The sequence below is a fragment of the Pimephales promelas genome, chromosome 20 (genome assembly GCF_988280905.1).
Source record: "Pimephales promelas chromosome 20, fPimPro1.hap1.1, whole genome shotgun sequence".
NCBI classification, from domain to species: domain Eukaryota; kingdom Metazoa; phylum Chordata; class Actinopteri; order Cypriniformes; family Leuciscidae; genus Pimephales; species Pimephales promelas.
Genome location: NC_142788.1, coordinates 16673485 through 16690041, shown reverse-complemented (window position 1 = coordinate 16690041; position 16557 = coordinate 16673485). Strand labels below are relative to the sequence as shown.

Genomic DNA, 16557 nt, shown 5'->3' with positions numbered 1-16557 from the left:
CTTATTTATCAAGTTTTTTCAACAACATTTTTATTATGTGAATATGCAAGTAAATTTGGACGATAAAGCACTCAAAAGCATGAATTAGCCTACTTTTTCTTTTGTTTTCTTGTATTTGTGAGGTCAAAATTAAAACATTGGTATAATGGTATTTGTAAAAGAAAAGAACACCTATTTACCAATCTTCACTATGACAAGAACAGTCAATATTGGCCCACTTTTCACATCAATTGCAGTTCAGTAACAGGTGAAAATGCTGTAGTAGTGTATTGTGTTAAGGACTGGAGCATTTTATTGACCAAAACAGAGATAATAAATTTGTGATAATTTTGACTGCAAAAGAACTTTGTATTAATGTAATGCCACAAAAACAAATTTTTATTATTAGCCTATTAGAAATGTAATATAGCCTAATAATAATACTAATTGTTGTTGTTGGTATTTTACTATTGTGTATTCTTTACCAATTTTTTTAAATGACCTGAAGACATAAAAAAGTTTAAAACCTCATTAATAACAAAAACGCCTCCTCCATGAACGCCTCTGGTGAAAAAAGTCGCATGTGACTTTTTTTGACTGTCATTTGTCTTCCCATAATTCCTCTACCCGGAAGCAGATGAAGTGTGATGAAGCGCGGAAGTACCGCGGGGGAATTCCTCGACAGTTTGCACCTGTCTGAGCTGTTCTGGATGTTTTCATCTAATTTACTATATCGGCCTCGATTCTGATTTTCCAACTCGGTGAAGTTGAAAATGTTGGCCGATCTGACCGTCTGCGGTTGACTATAAACAGGGCCGTGTTTCTTTGGCGGAAGACCGACAGGCAGTGGATCAGTGTTAGCGGTAGACTTATATACTGTAAACGACTTAAATAAGGTAATAATTGCTTTCCTATAACATCCTACGATATATTTTTCAGATAATCTATGTGTATATAATGAGTCTGAATTGTGTTTCTATGTGGTTTTGCATGTTTTAGGGTTTAAATGCACTGGTGCTAGTTCGTTAGCTGAACGCGTCTGTAACGAGCCTGTAAACAAAACATTGAGTCTCGGCTTTCAGAAGACGTGAAAAGTTGTTTTAAAATGCACCTGTCAATAAGAACTAAATTTGAGGTCAATATAAGACTCAACAGCGAATTTGAGCTATGTGCTTGTCTTCAGCGTGAACACCGCAATGAGAAACAGCGAAATTATCTTTCTACGTTATATGGGAAAGGAATCATGAGATGACTACTTTTCTTAATTTCAATATGAAAATTGAGTTATATGTTATTTTATTTTAGATTTGGCGTTTTTAAGGGCAGAAGTGTCACTGAATATCCTAATTTAATAAGCTGTTTTAGCATTTGTTGTAAAGTGAAACCGAAATTCATCCATTACACTTTACATTAAGTTGTGAGATTGTACATTTAACCCTCAGGTGCTCTTCGGTCAATAATGACCGGAAAATTTTCTGTTTTGAATTTCTAAAAATCACAGCTTCTTCGGAATGTTATGAAACTTGGTGACTTTTATGGAATTGGGCATGTGAATAAAAAAAATTGAGGTCATGATCCGAGCACGCTAAGTGGTCGTAAAATAGTCACACTTGTGGTCTCTTGGGTCAAAAATGACCGACCCATAGGAAATGAATGGGAAATTGAAAAAAAAAAAATCACAATTTTTAATTATTTATTTATTTTATTTTTTTTTACATTTTTTTTAATAAGAAATAGTTTTTGAGATTGTTTCAACTATATATTCAAATCCACCAAAAAAAAAAAAAATGCTGTGCATGCCATCTAGTCGTTACACCATGATTCTACGCTTTTTCTCTATACTTTAACCAGATGGTGCTAATTTTCTTCAAATTTTTTTTTCTTCTGAAGGCCTAGACTCTATATTAAACTAAAATACTGCATAAATATTTTTTTTAAAATAATATATATATATATATATATATATATATAGAATAATATATATTTTTTTCCATGGCAAAATAGACCATAAATATTAATAAATTCAATCAAATTCTCTCAAAATACTAAATTAAAAAGAATAAATATTATAGAACAAAAATAAATTGCATTGGTTTTACTGGGATGCAGAAAGTTTAATTTTTAGGTGTCCGGTCACTTTTGACCGGGAAGATAACAAGTGTGACTCTGAAACGAAGAGCACCTGAGGGTTAAGTTTGTTAAAACCATTACCATTTAATTTTGCACGAATAAACTTTATCTAACAGTAACTAAACCATGAAATATCAGGGAATGTTAAATGTGTCATTTCCAGCACTGAAAAAGTTGCAAATTAATAACAGTGGGAAAAAAACCCCTCTTTTAAATATTATTGTTATTGTTACAATAGTTTTATTTTAGTATGTTATTTTTACAACAATAACAAATATTTAATAAAGCTATTTATTTATTCGATTTACTAATACATTAGGATTAAAAAGTTATAGCTGTTAATATTAAATAGACCTCTTATATGATCTTACAATGAACATGAACAAAATAACTTTTATTGATTTATATATAAATCAATAATATGATTAGTTAACTTTAATCATTCACTCTCAAATGAGCAGTGGAACATTTTATAGCCCAAAACGGATTAAAATAAACTTTTTGACACAAAGACGATTAATAATGAATATTCATGACCAAAATTGAATTTAAAATCTAGTTATGATAAAGTGATTTTACTAGGTGCTGTTCCATTCATTTAACACATACTCATGGTAATTTATTAAAAGGTGATGAACCACCATCATCCCTTCCATGTCAAACATATTTTACTGTACTGCACAATTTTTAATGTACAAAAAAAACCCTACATTTTTACTCAAAGATATGTTTGACTGATGTATTTCAAAACATCCCCTGAAAAAAGTATCATCTTAAATAGTAATTTTGTTAATTGTATTGTTTATTCCCTTTATTGATTGCTGCTGACATGGCATTAAAAGATCATTCAAAATAAATTCATATTAACTGATATTTAATATCCTTAGCCATGACTCATGAACAACTGGAAAGATAATGGTAATTCAGAGCTGCTGATGTTTATTATTGTCTTGTCCTTTCTGTCTCTCTCAGGATCATGGTCCAGCCGCAGCCATCAGGCGGTTGCACTCTGCAGTGGGAGCTGACTGGAGAGGAGACTGTGGGTGCTGGAGGTCAAGGGTCACTGATGGCCAGTTCACAGGGGTCTCTGAGGGTCCCTCCTGAATTAGCGGGAAATGAAGTGGTCCATAGACTCATAACAGATAATCATCAGCTACGAGGTGAGACGATGAGATCTACGTCAGACTCATGGCCTATTGAATACAATGCATAAACAACTGTAAACTTTCCACAGAGGCTCTGAAGCGAAGCAATGATGCTCTCAAAGAGAGATGTGAAGAGATGGAGGGGTGGCAGAGGAGGTCGCGGGAGGAGCGAGAGTTCCTAAGCTGTAGATTTCGTGAGGCCAGATCTTTAGTGCAGCGGCTGGCGCAGGAAAACCAGAGCCTGTTAGGACAGCTCAACCACAGCATCGGCCCATGTGTCGGCGTCTCTAAAGAGACTGGAACTCAGGACCAAGAGCTGAAGTGCTCCAATGCAAACAAGAACGCCCTCATGGACTCACCAGAAGTAGGTTCTTTTGTTAATCCTCCATCATAAGGAACTTGCAGAAAGTTCTCAGTTCATTGAAATAAAATGAACATCCCATTTTTGTTTCATTGTGCAGGTATTAAATGAAGCTGTACCGATAGACCGAGCTGAAGGAAACACTGACAGACACACAATGCCTCAAAGTTTGGTAATTTACCATAAATCTTATTCTCAATATGTAAAATGTAACATTGTTTTTTTTGTGTGTGTGTGTGCAACATCTGCAATATGCTTTGACTTCTTTTTTGTGTGGTGTGTTAAAAATAATCTCTTTACTCTTAAGCCTGCCGAGGGCTCTAATGAATTTCTGAAACTGCTGAAAAGCCACAAAGAGAAGCTGGAGGAAGGGATGAAGGTGCTGAGGAGGAGGAATGAGGAGCTGGAGAAGGAAAAAGCAGAGAGTGAGAAAGAGCGAGTAAATCTCCTTGCCACAGTGGAGCAGTTACACTCCAAACTCACTCAGGTAGAGCATTTCATTTCCGCATGTTTATTGCTACAATTAGATGTGTCATATGGTCAGATGACAAGTAACATGTCCAACCCCTTTTCTGGTATTTATATTGTGTAACTGCTCATTAGAGCGTATTTGGAGTTAGTTCTGTAGTGTCTTATTAAAAACTGCATGTATAATATTTATACTAAAACAATACTAGATGACTGTTGAGTTTGGGGTCAACATTTTTAAAAGTCTCTTATGCTCACCAAGGCTGCATTTATTTGATTAAAGTAAAAGCAATATCGTCAAGCAGCTTTACAGAGATAACAGGAAAATAATGCAAAAAAGTTTGTTTCCACAAGAAAATAGCGTCACAGTCCAGATATAAATATATTGTGAAATATTATTCAAATTTAAAGTTCTATATTTTAAAATGCAATTTATTCCTGTGATGGCAAAGCTGAATTTACAGCAGCCGTTTCTTCATTTTCTAATATGCTGATTTGGTGTTCAAGAAACATTTCTTATTATTATCAATGTTGAAAACAGTTATATTTTTGTTGAAATCATGATACATTTGATACATGATACAGTTCTATTAACTGATGAATAGAAAGTTATTTTGAACCGCATTTATTTAAATGTAAATCTTTTTTTTAAATTGTAGCCTTTAAAATGTCTTCTGTCATCTTTGGTCAATTTAATGCATCCTTGCTGAAAAAAATAACATCTTACTGACCCAAACTTTTGAATAGTTATAAAAATGTTGCACCACAGGTCACTGTTACTGGTTTCTTACAGGACGTTAAAAAGCTGCTCTGGTCTCTTTGATTTAGTTTAGGAAGTAATGAACTACTCCTCTCTCCTCTCTAATGAATTCATCCTCTCTTTTTCAGAATGTTACAGAAGAGTCAGTCCAGCAGACATGCGCTCTCACCGTTCCTGCAGAAAGGTACTCTCAAATATTCAGTTTACTCTGCTCTCTTTCCCTACAGGTGATAGTGATGCTCCTTTAACTTTGCATGCTTGGATTGGATTGTAATAAAGGTGCTTTGCTTCCTTTCTTTTAATGTGAATGGTTTGAGATCTCTTCTCTGTCTTCTGTCTCGATTCACGTGTCTGCTTAGCCCTCACTTGGCTAAACTAACTGAGCAGCTTCAGGCTACACAAGGCAGGTGAGGGGAAACGTATCTCACTGTATGTGTGCATGAGTGTCCTTCCCCCTCATTCGTGTTACAAGAACATGTTGTCTGTGACTGGAGTGAGACATGCACTGACTAGCATGACTAGTATTATTTCGGGGTCGGGAGGATTGTTTTTTAAGGAAAAAAGTTATACTTTTATTCAGCAAGGATGCATAAAAATGATCAAAAGTGAAAGTAAAGATATTTATAATGGTACAAAAGATTTATATGAGCTTTCTATAAATGAAAATGTATAGAAGAAAATATTTTGGTAACACTTTACTTGAAGGGGTGTGCATAAGACTAACGCGACACCTTCATAATCATGACATGACATGTTATGAATATGAAGGAAGTTATGTGCAGGTTTATGACAACTGTCATTATGTGTCATTTGCTCAGTTATGACATTTTTTATGCCAGTCTTATGCACACCCCTTCAAGTAAAGTGTTACCAATATTTTTCTACAAAAATATTAAGTAACACAGCTGTTTAAACATTAATATTAATAAATGTTTCTTGAGCAGAAAATCAGCATATTAGAATGATTTCTGAAGGATCATGTGACACTGAAGACTGGAGTTATGGTAGATAAATTACATTGAAATTACATTATTTTAAATTGTTATAATTCAAATAAATGACTGTTTTTACCATATATTTGATCAAATACTGGTGAAACTCGAAAAATTCGAATATTGTGCAAAAGACCATTTATTTCAGTTATTCAACTTAAAAGGTGAAATTAATATATTATATAGACTCATTTCATGCAAAGTGAGATATTTCAAGCCTTTATATGTTATAATTTTGATGATGATGGCTTACAGCTATGAAAACCTTTTCACAATATTCTAATTTGGAATTTGGGGTTTTCATAGCTGTAAGCCATCATCATCATCACAATTATACCATATAAAGGCTTGAAATAGCTCACTTTGCATGTAATGAGTCTGTATAATATATTAGTTTCACCTTTTAAGTTGAATTACTGAAATAAATGGACTTTTGCATGATATTCAAATTTTTTGAGTTTCCCCTGTAAATGCAGCCTTGGTGAACAAGAGATTTCTTTCAAAAGCATAAACCCCAAACATTCAGTAGTGTGTCTGTATATGTATATATGTTTTATTCATAATTATTGCAATAAAATGTAATATTATATTTAGACATATTTATTTATTGATAGATTTTTAGTTGGACCAAATGCTGAACATAGTAAATTTAGCCCTGCATACATGAGAGCTCAATGTTGTCCTTGCATCTAGGCAAAGGGAAAGGTCTTTGAAGAAGCTAAAATATAAGATTTTGATTTGTTTAACATTTGGTCACTAAATTTCCCCCACACTCTGTTATTTATTTTGTTCATTTTGATGACTTTACTGTTACTTTAAAATTGTAGAAAATACTGACAATAAGGAATGAATTGATGTGTCCAAATTAGGGCTGGGTAACGATTAATCGCGATTAATTGTATCCAAAATAAAAGTTTGTGTTTACATAATATATGTATGTGTAGTGCGTATAATTATTTTGTATATATAAATACACACACATTCATGTATATATTTAAGAAATATTTGCATGTATATGCTGTATATATATATATACACACATAATTTGTATTCTATTAAATATTAATATTTTATATATTAATAACACATTTTTCTTAAATATATACATGCATGTGTGTGAATTTTTATGTGCAAAATAATTATACACAGCACACACATGTAAACACAAACTTTTATTTTGTATGCAATTAATCGTGATTAATTGTTGCCCAGCCCTAGTCCAAATACAAGTGGTGGTGAACTGCAGTAAGATGTCTGTCTTTCTTTGCTGGGATGTAGGTACAGGGAGCTCCAGGAGAAGCTGGACTGTCTTCAGAAGAATTCTGCTCAGAGAGACAGAACTGAGGCTCTTCTCAAACAGAAAGAGAAGGACTTTGTTCAGGTACATAAGCAAAGATACAACATTTGATTCATCAGGCAAATGCCTCTTCTTTCTGTGTTGAGTTATGCTAGCATTTGCAGTAATTTGAGATGAGGGATCATCATCATCTTTGTGTTTGTAGCTGACAAAGGATAGTGAAGCTCTGAGAGCTCAAGTCACGTCCCTTCTCGGTGAGTTGAATGAACGACAAAACTGGCTGGAGAAAAGTGAAGCAGAGAGACGAATATTAGAGGATAAGTGAGTGAATCTCTTCATCCTTGTGCATGCGTTTGATTATGAGAGTCGGCAGCTGTGTACAAGACCTGTTTGATCTCCCAGATTGGGCAAGAAGACAGAACGCCTGCAGACTTTAGAGAGAGACATGGAGCAGCAGAAGAAGCAGCACAGTGTGACAGTGGACAATCTTTTATTGCAGACACAGAACCTAGAAACTGCACTGAAGAACGAGAGGCTCGTCATAGTGGAGGAGAGGTGAGTTCAGCTGGACGGAGAGTCCCTTATCGAAAGCAGCTTCCCTTTTTTCATTGTTACAGTTGTAACAGTAACCTACAATCCCTGTTGCTCTTCCTCGTCTAGGAGGAAGCTGGCCCAGCTCCAGCATGCGTACACATGTCTGTTTCAGGATTACGACAACAAACTTAAAAGTGACAAGCAAGCCAATCACAGGGTAGGTAGCTGCTGTTTGTGCTCTACTATGTTGGTTATGAAACTAGATAGCAGTATGAAAAATATGTATATTATGTACAGAAAATGAATAAAGCTTGCTGCCATTCTAATCACTGAAGCTGTCAGTCACCACGCAAGATACACAAAGCTGCACTCTTGCGAAACTCCCGTTATGAAGCTGTCTATTCTGTGCAATGGATCTCTTTTTGACTTTGTGTTTATACTTTGTTGGTTACAATGAGTGGATTCGCGAGTGTGCAGAATTCGTGTTGTTGCGCGGATTCGGACTTAAACACCATTGATTGGCCATTGCGTCCACATGTTCAACAGATATGTCTGTGATTGGCTACAATGCTCAACACTGCAAAAACATGTTGTAAATAGAAACCTATGACACTGTTCAATACTTTTAAGCATTTATTAATAATTTAGATAAGTTTTTATTGTTATGTTTTCAGTTTTCATTCAAATTTTAGTTTAATAAAATGGAGAAAAGCACATGAAATTACAAAAATCAAATTTTTTTATTCAAATAATTTTATATTTAGCTTTTATTTCAGTTTTAGTATTTTTAGCACTTCAAGTTTTTCATCCTTTATTTTATTTGGGCTTTTTTCAATTAATGATTTTTTAACAGTTTTAGTTAACAATAACAACACTGGTGCAACCATTATACAGAAAAAACAAACAAACAAATACAAAACCATCTTGATTTCGTGTAAAAGTCAATACGCCTAAATTTATATTTATTAATAATTTTTGATATTTTTAGGATACTTTTTTTACCTCACAAATTATATTTATATGCTGTTATTTAAAAATAAAAATGTTTTAAACAATTTGTAAAAGTTTTTTTTTTCTTCTTTTCTTTATGTTGGACACTTATTAGTCATTTACCCATCTCTTAAACCGAAATGCTTCAAAACTAGAAAACCGTTATGGTTTGTGGTAAGCACTTTGGCAAATGGGTCAGTGCATGGTTTGCACTATATGTGGTTAATGGAAAGTGTATGTGTGGTATTTCCATTTCAGAGTGGAGAGGCAGAGACTCTAGCTAACAGGTTAGCAGAGGCTGAGAAAGCTCTGGCCCTAAAACAGGAACACATCGATAAACTCAAGGAGGAAATGGAGCAGCTGAGAGCTACATTAGAAACTATACCAGTGCTGAATGCTCAGGTGATTCAAATAATCACTTACTTTGTCTTTGTTATGAATACTCATTCAACATGCATGCTGGCTGCATATAGTAACAAACTCAATTGCACATTGTCTTTTTTTGCAGGCTGAGATCTTTAAGATGGACTTCCTGGCTGAAAGGGAAGCCAGAGAGAAACTCAATCAAAAGAAGGAAGAGTTGCAAGAGGAGCTAAATAAGGCACTAGTTGAGATAGACAGACTCAAGCAAGAGGGAACGTCACGGTATGAAAAGAGATGGAAGCAGTGAACAAGTCTTGATATTTGGGTACCATAATGTTTATTGACTGATTTAAAGGCGTAGTTCTCCCAAAAATTCAGCCTCATGTCGTGTCAAGCTCGTAAGACTTTTCTTCATCTTCAAAACAAATGGATATATTTTTGAAGAAATCTGAACGCTTTCTGTAACTACCAATTTCACGCTTCAAAGTGCCCATAAAGAGATCGGAAAACGAATCCATATGAATCCAGCGGTTTAGTCCAAATTTTCTGAAGAGACGCAATCATTTTATATTATTAACAGATTGAATTTAGGCTTTTATCTTAGCATATAAACATTTATCAACGCATACATCAGATATGGTAGACAGAAGCTAAGCATGTTCGCTTGAGGTGCGAAAACCAATGAGGTTTGTTCTCGTGTTACACAGCATGTTTGAGCTTCTCCAAGAACCAATTAGAGTTGTTCCGATACTAGTATCGGAAATGCCGCCGCTCCAATAAAAATTCTGCCATCGGTATCGGCGAGTACTTCTACCCATGTAGCGATCCGATACCGATAAAGTAACTTTGCTTAACGCTGCAAATCGGAGATCAATTCTTCTTCGCTGCCCTAAACAGTGAGAGGACGTTGTGCTGTTGCCACAAGTAACCACTGTTTAGAGCAGCGAAGAAGAAAGCGTGTACTAGCAGTGTCCCCGCTGTTTGGCAGTAGTTAAGACTGGACCAACCAGCCAGTAAAACGGCGGCATGTCTCATATGCCATACTGTTTCGAGGGGTGGCACAAGATTAGCAGCTTCAACACTTCATAACGCATTTGAAGACGCATCACCTGAATGCGATGGTTAGGGCAGAGAAGGATGAGCCGATCTCTGGAAGCTTCATTCAAACGAAGAGAAAGGTTTTCAAAAGACAGCCAACGAGCGATAAATAAAACCGACAAAATTATCGAGTTTATTTTTCTGGATGACCGGCCGCTGTCAAAACTGAAATGCCGTGTATTTAACAAAATCGTTTCTAGACTTAGTTATAAAGAGGTCATTTTCTTATATTATTCATATATCATTTTTAGATTCCTAGATTTATTTGTAGCACTTTTTTTATTCAGTTTAAAGTATTAGATGTGTAGTTGCATTTTAAGTTCACTTAAGAAAAATAAATAATATTGCTGTGAAATGTATGTCAGATAATAAAATACTGTAGTTCACTGTATATATTTGTTCATGTTTTATTAAAGGATAGGTCTAAAGCACAGCATAAAATAATTCTATCAATTCATACAGGGCTAGTATGAATTACAGCTGTATAGATGCACACCCAGGTGTCGGATCAGTACTCGGTATCGGACGATACCCTGAGTCCAGGTATCGGCAGGGGACAAAAGGGTATTGGAACGTCTCTAGGACCAGAAAGGTTCATTTTCATGTTACACAGCACGTTTGAGCTTAAGAAAGAACCAATGGGGTACATTCTCGTGTTGCGTAGCATGTAATAATATCATAATATCTGATTAACTTAAATCGTATTACTAGTCCTCTCCACTAGATATCATCCTCTTATTTACCTTGAACGATGTTACAACAGGGGAGGCATGGACGTGGAAGTTAAGTTAAACAAGTCCCGGACTAATATTGCTTCCAAACTGCACAAACCCTTGGATATGCGCCTAATATCGTACATTTATCTAGGTTAACGTTAACGATAGAGCAAGTGATCATGTAAAGTGGCTAATGTGAGGCTATGTTTGAGTTCGCACATCACCTTTTTGTGGTCATTCTTTAACCTCTCGAAATGTTTCCACACTTTGGATTTAATGCCTGACATATTACTGCATGGACCGGCCATGTTAGCGATCTGTCACTACGTGACTTCGCCAATTCCTATGTTTTTTCTTCCGCGACTAATTAAAATTTAGTCAACCGTGCCACTTCTCATCAACAATGAGGCGACACCCCTAGTGCTTAACATGGTGGATGTCCAGCCCTAGTGCCTTACAGTTGAAACACGTTCTGGACAGTTGAACAAAGTTTATCATTTGCTCTTGTTTTTAAGCCAAGTCAATTTAAACATTCAAGATGTGAAAATGTCTAAGAGTTACATGTGAATGTTGTCTCTTCACAGAGCTCGCATTGAGGAGATGCAACAGAGACACTTGGAGAACTTCAGGCCTCGACCTCACCCGCCCCCTCCAACTGGTAAAAGCCATTATTCAGAGTCTGCATGTGCTTAACTCTTTCCTTCATTTTGAAAGTATATTGTACTGGCTACATTGTAAATGTAACGATCATGTCTATAAATACTGTTGTATTACTTTACCTGAACATGTTTGGGGTCTCAACTTGAAATGTCTGCTTTTGAAGCACCTTTCACAGGAGCAGCCATGTTCAACCCAGCCCAGCCTCCATCTGCACGCAGAAGAGATGATGACCAGGATGAGCTGCCTGATTACCGCTGCCCAAAATGTATGTACAAGGCTCCAGACATGGATACCCTGCAGATCCACGTCATGGACTGTATCCAGTGAGAAAAGATGTTCAGGTGTTTTCATGACACCTGAGTGAACTGTATCCACAACAACAATAAATGAGAAGAGAAAATCAAGAACCTGCTAAAGACAAGACGAGAACTGTCTGAGGTCTCTGAACATTTAATCCTGCTGCAGATTGACTTGAAGTAGACAGATGTTTAGCAGATGTTTTTATCACGTGGCTATAGAGCTGCCACCATGTTCTTGTGTGTGTATCTCTTTAAAAAACGCTCATCTGTACTGCCTTTCTGTGACAGCATAGTGTAATGTACTCTGCACGTGTGAATGTTTGTCTGCTTTACGTCTGCACACACCTGACAGTGACAATGTTTCCTTTATACCTGTGGTATTTGTTTCTCTAGATGTATATGCACTCTTGAGGATTCATGCCCGCCTGTGTTAATATTGTGTATTATCAGCCAAAGTGAATATGGAAAAAACAACTTTGTACAGACTATTGTTATGGAGAGATTTACTGAAATAAAGGTATGAATATAATTATCTACTCTAATTGATCAGTTATTCACTTTAAATGAATGCTGAGAAACTCTGCTGTAGGAGCTGAAAAAGGCACTAGCCAAGACAGACTCAAAAAAGAGGGAGCCTTGTGATACAAAAATAAATATTATATTACTTACATTTTTAATATTAATATTTGCATTGTCAAATAAAAAAAATAATCCAATTAATTGCATATGTGTTAATATTTGCTAATAAAATCCTACCATTGCAAATGTGAAATTTATTTGTTTTTAATTAATTAAACTTAACCAAATCATTTTGCAAAATTTGAGGTTAAATATTTCATATTTATTTAACTAACTGTTCGATTATGAATTCGATTACGGTAAACAATACATTTTTATTAGTGCTGTCAAATCGTTTGAACACATCTAACAAAAGTTTGTTTATATAATGTCTATAAATGATTCAAAATACTATATATTAGTATATATATATTAGTATTTTAAGCAAATGTGTGTGTGCGTGTCTATACACACACACACACACACGTGTGTGTGTGTGTGTGTGTGTGTATGTAACCTGTATATACACATATATTTATAAATATATGTGTGTATACAGTATACACACATATTTATAAATGTAGTAATATGTATATACACACACATTATGTAAACAAACTTTTATATCAGACCAATTTGACAGCACTAATTTTAATACATTAAAATTATAATAAAAAAGTATTTGGACACTTTCTGGTTGTGTAAACTATCATACTTAGAAAAATATCACTTTGTCCTGTTGGTTACGATTTATTTTCTTACGTGTTCAAATACTTTTGGTCCACTGTAGATAAAATACCAATGACATTTGGACGTTAGTGTCTTGCTAATGCCCCCTGGTTGTGGGTTTTGAGCTACGGTGCGAGCCACTGTTCTAGACAAATACCTGCAGTACCGGCGGCTTTCACCAGAGGGCGCGCTCTCTATCATACACGTCATTCTTTCTTTGAGGTGACGTGTCTGTCTGTGTCTCATTGGGTGGACGCTGCTGGTGTTGCTGTCTTTCCTAGATTTGAGCGAGTAGAGGTGGATTCATTCAACATGATGCGAGTTATACCAGCTATTTTGGCTTTATGTCTGAGCTTATGTGCAGGTAACGTTACTTTGCCATTTCTTCAATTAATGTTAGATATACATCACCATTCATTCTCAGCTTTCAATCTGTCGTGTATTCGCTTATCGATCAAAGAGGCTAAGATGTTGCGAGCTAACTTGACGTTACATCGAACTGATTCCCTTTTATGACATCAATCCATTATTAAACTGGCGTTTACTTGAATTCATTCAGTGACTAAACTTGACATGAAGCTTGTTATTCATTAAGGCTATAACGTTGTGTGACCGGTGTTTTCTCTCCTCAGCTGAGACTTGCACAGACCCAGTCATTTCTCCGTCTTCATACACGACTACAGACGCACTCATCTCTTCTGAGACTGTGTTCATCGTTGAACTGAGTCTGGCGTGTGCAAACGGAGCTCAGGTGAGTGGACTTTACAGTTACTTAAATGCACGGGTCATTGGTACAGAAAAGTGGACTGACCAGCTTGTTTTGTTTTTAGAGTGTTGCCCTCTATGCAGATGTCAATGGAAAACAGTTTCCTGTGACCAGAGGCCAAGATGTTGGCAAATATCAGGTATAGTTACATGGGTTTTATAGGCATAGTTCAACCTAAAACTCTGTACTCATTACTCAGCCTCATGTCATTCAAAAACCCTAATTTGATGATTTTTTCTTATATGATTTTTTAATTTCGGCTTTTATTCACACCTAAATGTTTATCAGCAAACGTAGTTGAAGCACTCTATTCTAAATAGAAGCTCAACCATACTTTCCTGATTCACAAGAATGAACCTCATTAGTTCTTGCTGAAGCTCAAACATGCTGCATAACACAAGAATGAACCTCATTGGTTCTCATGCGCTTACGTTTACCATGTTTGAGAGCTCAATGTATTTTTGCCGATTATATATGAATAAATGCTAAATTAAATCTGTTCATCATATAAAGCAATCCTGTCTCTTTGAAATACTTGGATTAAACCATTCGATGCATATGGATTTCATATTTATGAACTTTTTCGAAGGGTCGGGTTTTAGGTAAATAGACTTTCAGTAGATGGACAGAAATCTCTCATATAATAAAAAATATCTCCATTTGTTTTTCAAAGATGAATGACAGTGTTATAACTTTAAGGTCTATTAATGAATCTGTTACATGTATGACCCCTCTACATATGTAACCAACTGTTCCATTTATCTTTGTCCAGGTCTCATGGAGTGTTCCTCATAAGCAGGCCAGCTCTGGCACATATCAGGTCAAATTCTTTGACGAGGAGTCTTACAGCACTCTAAGAAAGGTTGGTGAAATTACAAGGAATGATTGATTTAAGTGTAGATCACATAATTAATGAAACTTCTGTCATTTACTTATCTTCATGTCATTTCAAATCTGAATGAATTTTTCTTCTGCGGAACATTAAAAGATTTTGAAGGATGTCTTTTTTTTTGTTCATACAATGGACGTCATAGGGGACCACCAGCATTCTTCAAAATATCTTCTGTTCTGCTAAAGAAAGTAAATTCCACAGTTTGAAACAACATGAGGCAGAGTAAATGACAATGTTAACATTTAACACACTTGATGAGACTGTGTGTTCAATGGTGCTGATGAGAATTTGTAATGCTTTCAGGCTCAGAGAAATAATGAAGATGTTGATTCTATCAAGCCTTTGTTCTCTGTCAATGTGGATCACAGGGTGAGTATGCATACTAATCTTCATTGACAACAGCTAACTATCTATAAACTTGCATTAACAAGAATATACCCCCACACAGGTCCATTTTGCTAATAGTTTACTTTCTATGATTTGTCTCTCTATTTGTTTATTTACCAATATATCTATACATGAATTGCAGGGTGCATGGAGTGGTCCCTGGGTGTCCACAGAGATCTTGGCTGCCCTGATTGGCATTTTGGTCTACTACCTGGCCTACAGCACCAAAAGTGCTATCCAAGCTTGAGAAGAAAAGAAAAGTCCATTTTCCGCCATACTTTTCAAACTGGTCTTCTGGCATTCCTCCTGCCATTTTAATGTGCAGAGTTTATAGCCATGGATACCTTGGCTGAAACAAGAGATTGTTTTTTTGTAGAGCTTAAGTGAAAGTATCGGTATGATCAACAGCTGAAGTGGTGTTTTTTTCCTTCTTTTTTTTTAACAGACAAGAATTTAAGACTTAATTTTTTTGTCGATGCTGTCATTATTAAACCTCAAAAGGTCAAAAACTGAGGTGATTTATCTGTGACTCATCATCATAGTCCAGTTCTGTATGTTGAAATGTCCCAAATATCAATGAAATTCATTGAATATGGGAATAAACATCTTTTCTGTACGTTTTCTTGAGTCATTTAATTTTTGATGAAGAGCTTGTTTAGTTAACCTCATTTATTAATATTGAGATATCAATAAATGCAGAGAAGCGCTCCGAGCCCCGGCAGACAATCACACACTCAGGACGCACACTTCTTCCTCAGATTCCTTGACATTGCTTTGACTGACTTTACGTTTCAACCCTGAAGAATCAAATTGCTCTAAAATAGGTGAAAATAACTAATTTCCCCTTACTGATAAAATTTTGTGTTTTTAGTGCAGGAAATATAAACTATAAATACTGCTTTGTGGCTCTTTAATGTGTCCGACTGATCACTGTAGAGCCTCAGTTAAAGCTGTGCAGAATTCACTTTATAAATCCCAGTCTGCATAAGATTGTCCACACATGCTTCTCCTCCCTAAAATAACCATAAATGGAGCTTATAATGCCTAGTTTTGCTATGCATATCCTCATCTGCATATCATTTGCATATGATTATTCATCCACATAACATGTTTAATTAATTACATTAATAAAATCATTTAGTAGCCTATCCTTGCCTTGTTTTTGAATAAATAAATCAAATAGTATACATTTCAGAGAAAGTTTTTTCTCAATCTTTTCCACTCTCCAAAAGTATTTTTAATCGATTTATATTTTAATGGAAACAGATGGGCCTTTGTTGTGCATTTTTTTTCCACAAAAATACTTTCTCAGACAATCATAAGCAATTATCTCTGTAGTTAAAACATTAAAAAAGCATACCACATGAAAAGTGTCCAAAAGCATCGCATCACTAAAAATATTTATGTTTTTTGAATATAGAAAATCCTGTAAC

At 35.3% G+C, this 16557-nt stretch overlaps 2 protein-coding genes across 2 annotated transcripts; both read left to right on the top strand.

Moving 5' to 3' along the window:
- The first annotated feature begins 595 nt into the window (after nt 1-595).
- Nucleotides 596-12324, top strand: ikbkg (inhibitor of nuclear factor kappa B kinase regulatory subunit gamma). Its single transcript, XM_039652532.2, has 15 exons — nt 596-875; nt 3082-3269; nt 3344-3618; nt 3716-3787; nt 3923-4102; nt 4972-5027; nt 5203-5250; nt 7114-7216; nt 7338-7453; nt 7535-7687; nt 7793-7883; nt 8915-9058; nt 9165-9301; nt 11418-11491; nt 11657-12324. Exons 2-15 carry the CDS (start codon nt 3086-3088, stop codon nt 11818-11820), a joined length of 1797 nt encoding a protein of 598 aa, XP_039508466.1. The 5' UTR covers nt 596-875; nt 3082-3085; the 3' UTR covers nt 11821-12324.
- A 960-nt stretch (nt 12325-13284) lies between these two features.
- ssr4 (signal sequence receptor, delta) lies at nt 13285-15740 on the top strand. The gene is made up of 6 exons (XM_039653141.2): nt 13285-13443; nt 13712-13830; nt 13910-13984; nt 14618-14707; nt 15041-15106; nt 15267-15740. Exons 1-6 carry the CDS (start codon nt 13392-13394, stop codon nt 15369-15371), a joined length of 507 nt encoding a protein of 168 aa, XP_039509075.1. The 5' UTR covers nt 13285-13391; the 3' UTR covers nt 15372-15740.
- The last annotated feature ends 817 nt before the right edge of the window (nt 15741-16557 follow it).

What these genes read in the sequence shown, in the direction of transcription:
- ikbkg (XM_039652532.2), top strand. Translation starts at nt 3,086, where the DNA reads ATGGTCCAGCCGCAGCCATCAGGCGGTTGCACTCTGCAGTGGGAGCTG. An exon ending in CCCTCATGGACTCACCAGAA is followed by an intron (nt 3,619 to 3,715) that starts GTAGGTTCTTTT and finishes TTCATTGTGCAG; the next exon opens with GTATTAAATGAAGCTGTACC. An exon ending in CTCGTCATAGTGGAGGAGAG is followed by an intron (nt 7,688 to 7,792) that starts GTGAGTTCAGCT and finishes TTCCTCGTCTAG; the next exon opens with GAGGAAGCTGGCCCAGCTCC.
- ssr4 (XM_039653141.2), top strand. Translation starts at nt 13,392, where the DNA reads ATGATGCGAGTTATACCAGCTATTTTGGCTTTATGTCTGAGCTTATGT. An exon ending in ATGTCTGAGCTTATGTGCAG is followed by an intron (nt 13,444 to 13,711) that starts GTAACGTTACTT and finishes TTCTCTCCTCAG; the next exon opens with CTGAGACTTGCACAGACCCA. An exon ending in CTGTCAATGTGGATCACAGG is followed by an intron (nt 15,107 to 15,266) that starts GTGAGTATGCAT and finishes CATGAATTGCAG; the next exon opens with GGTGCATGGAGTGGTCCCTG.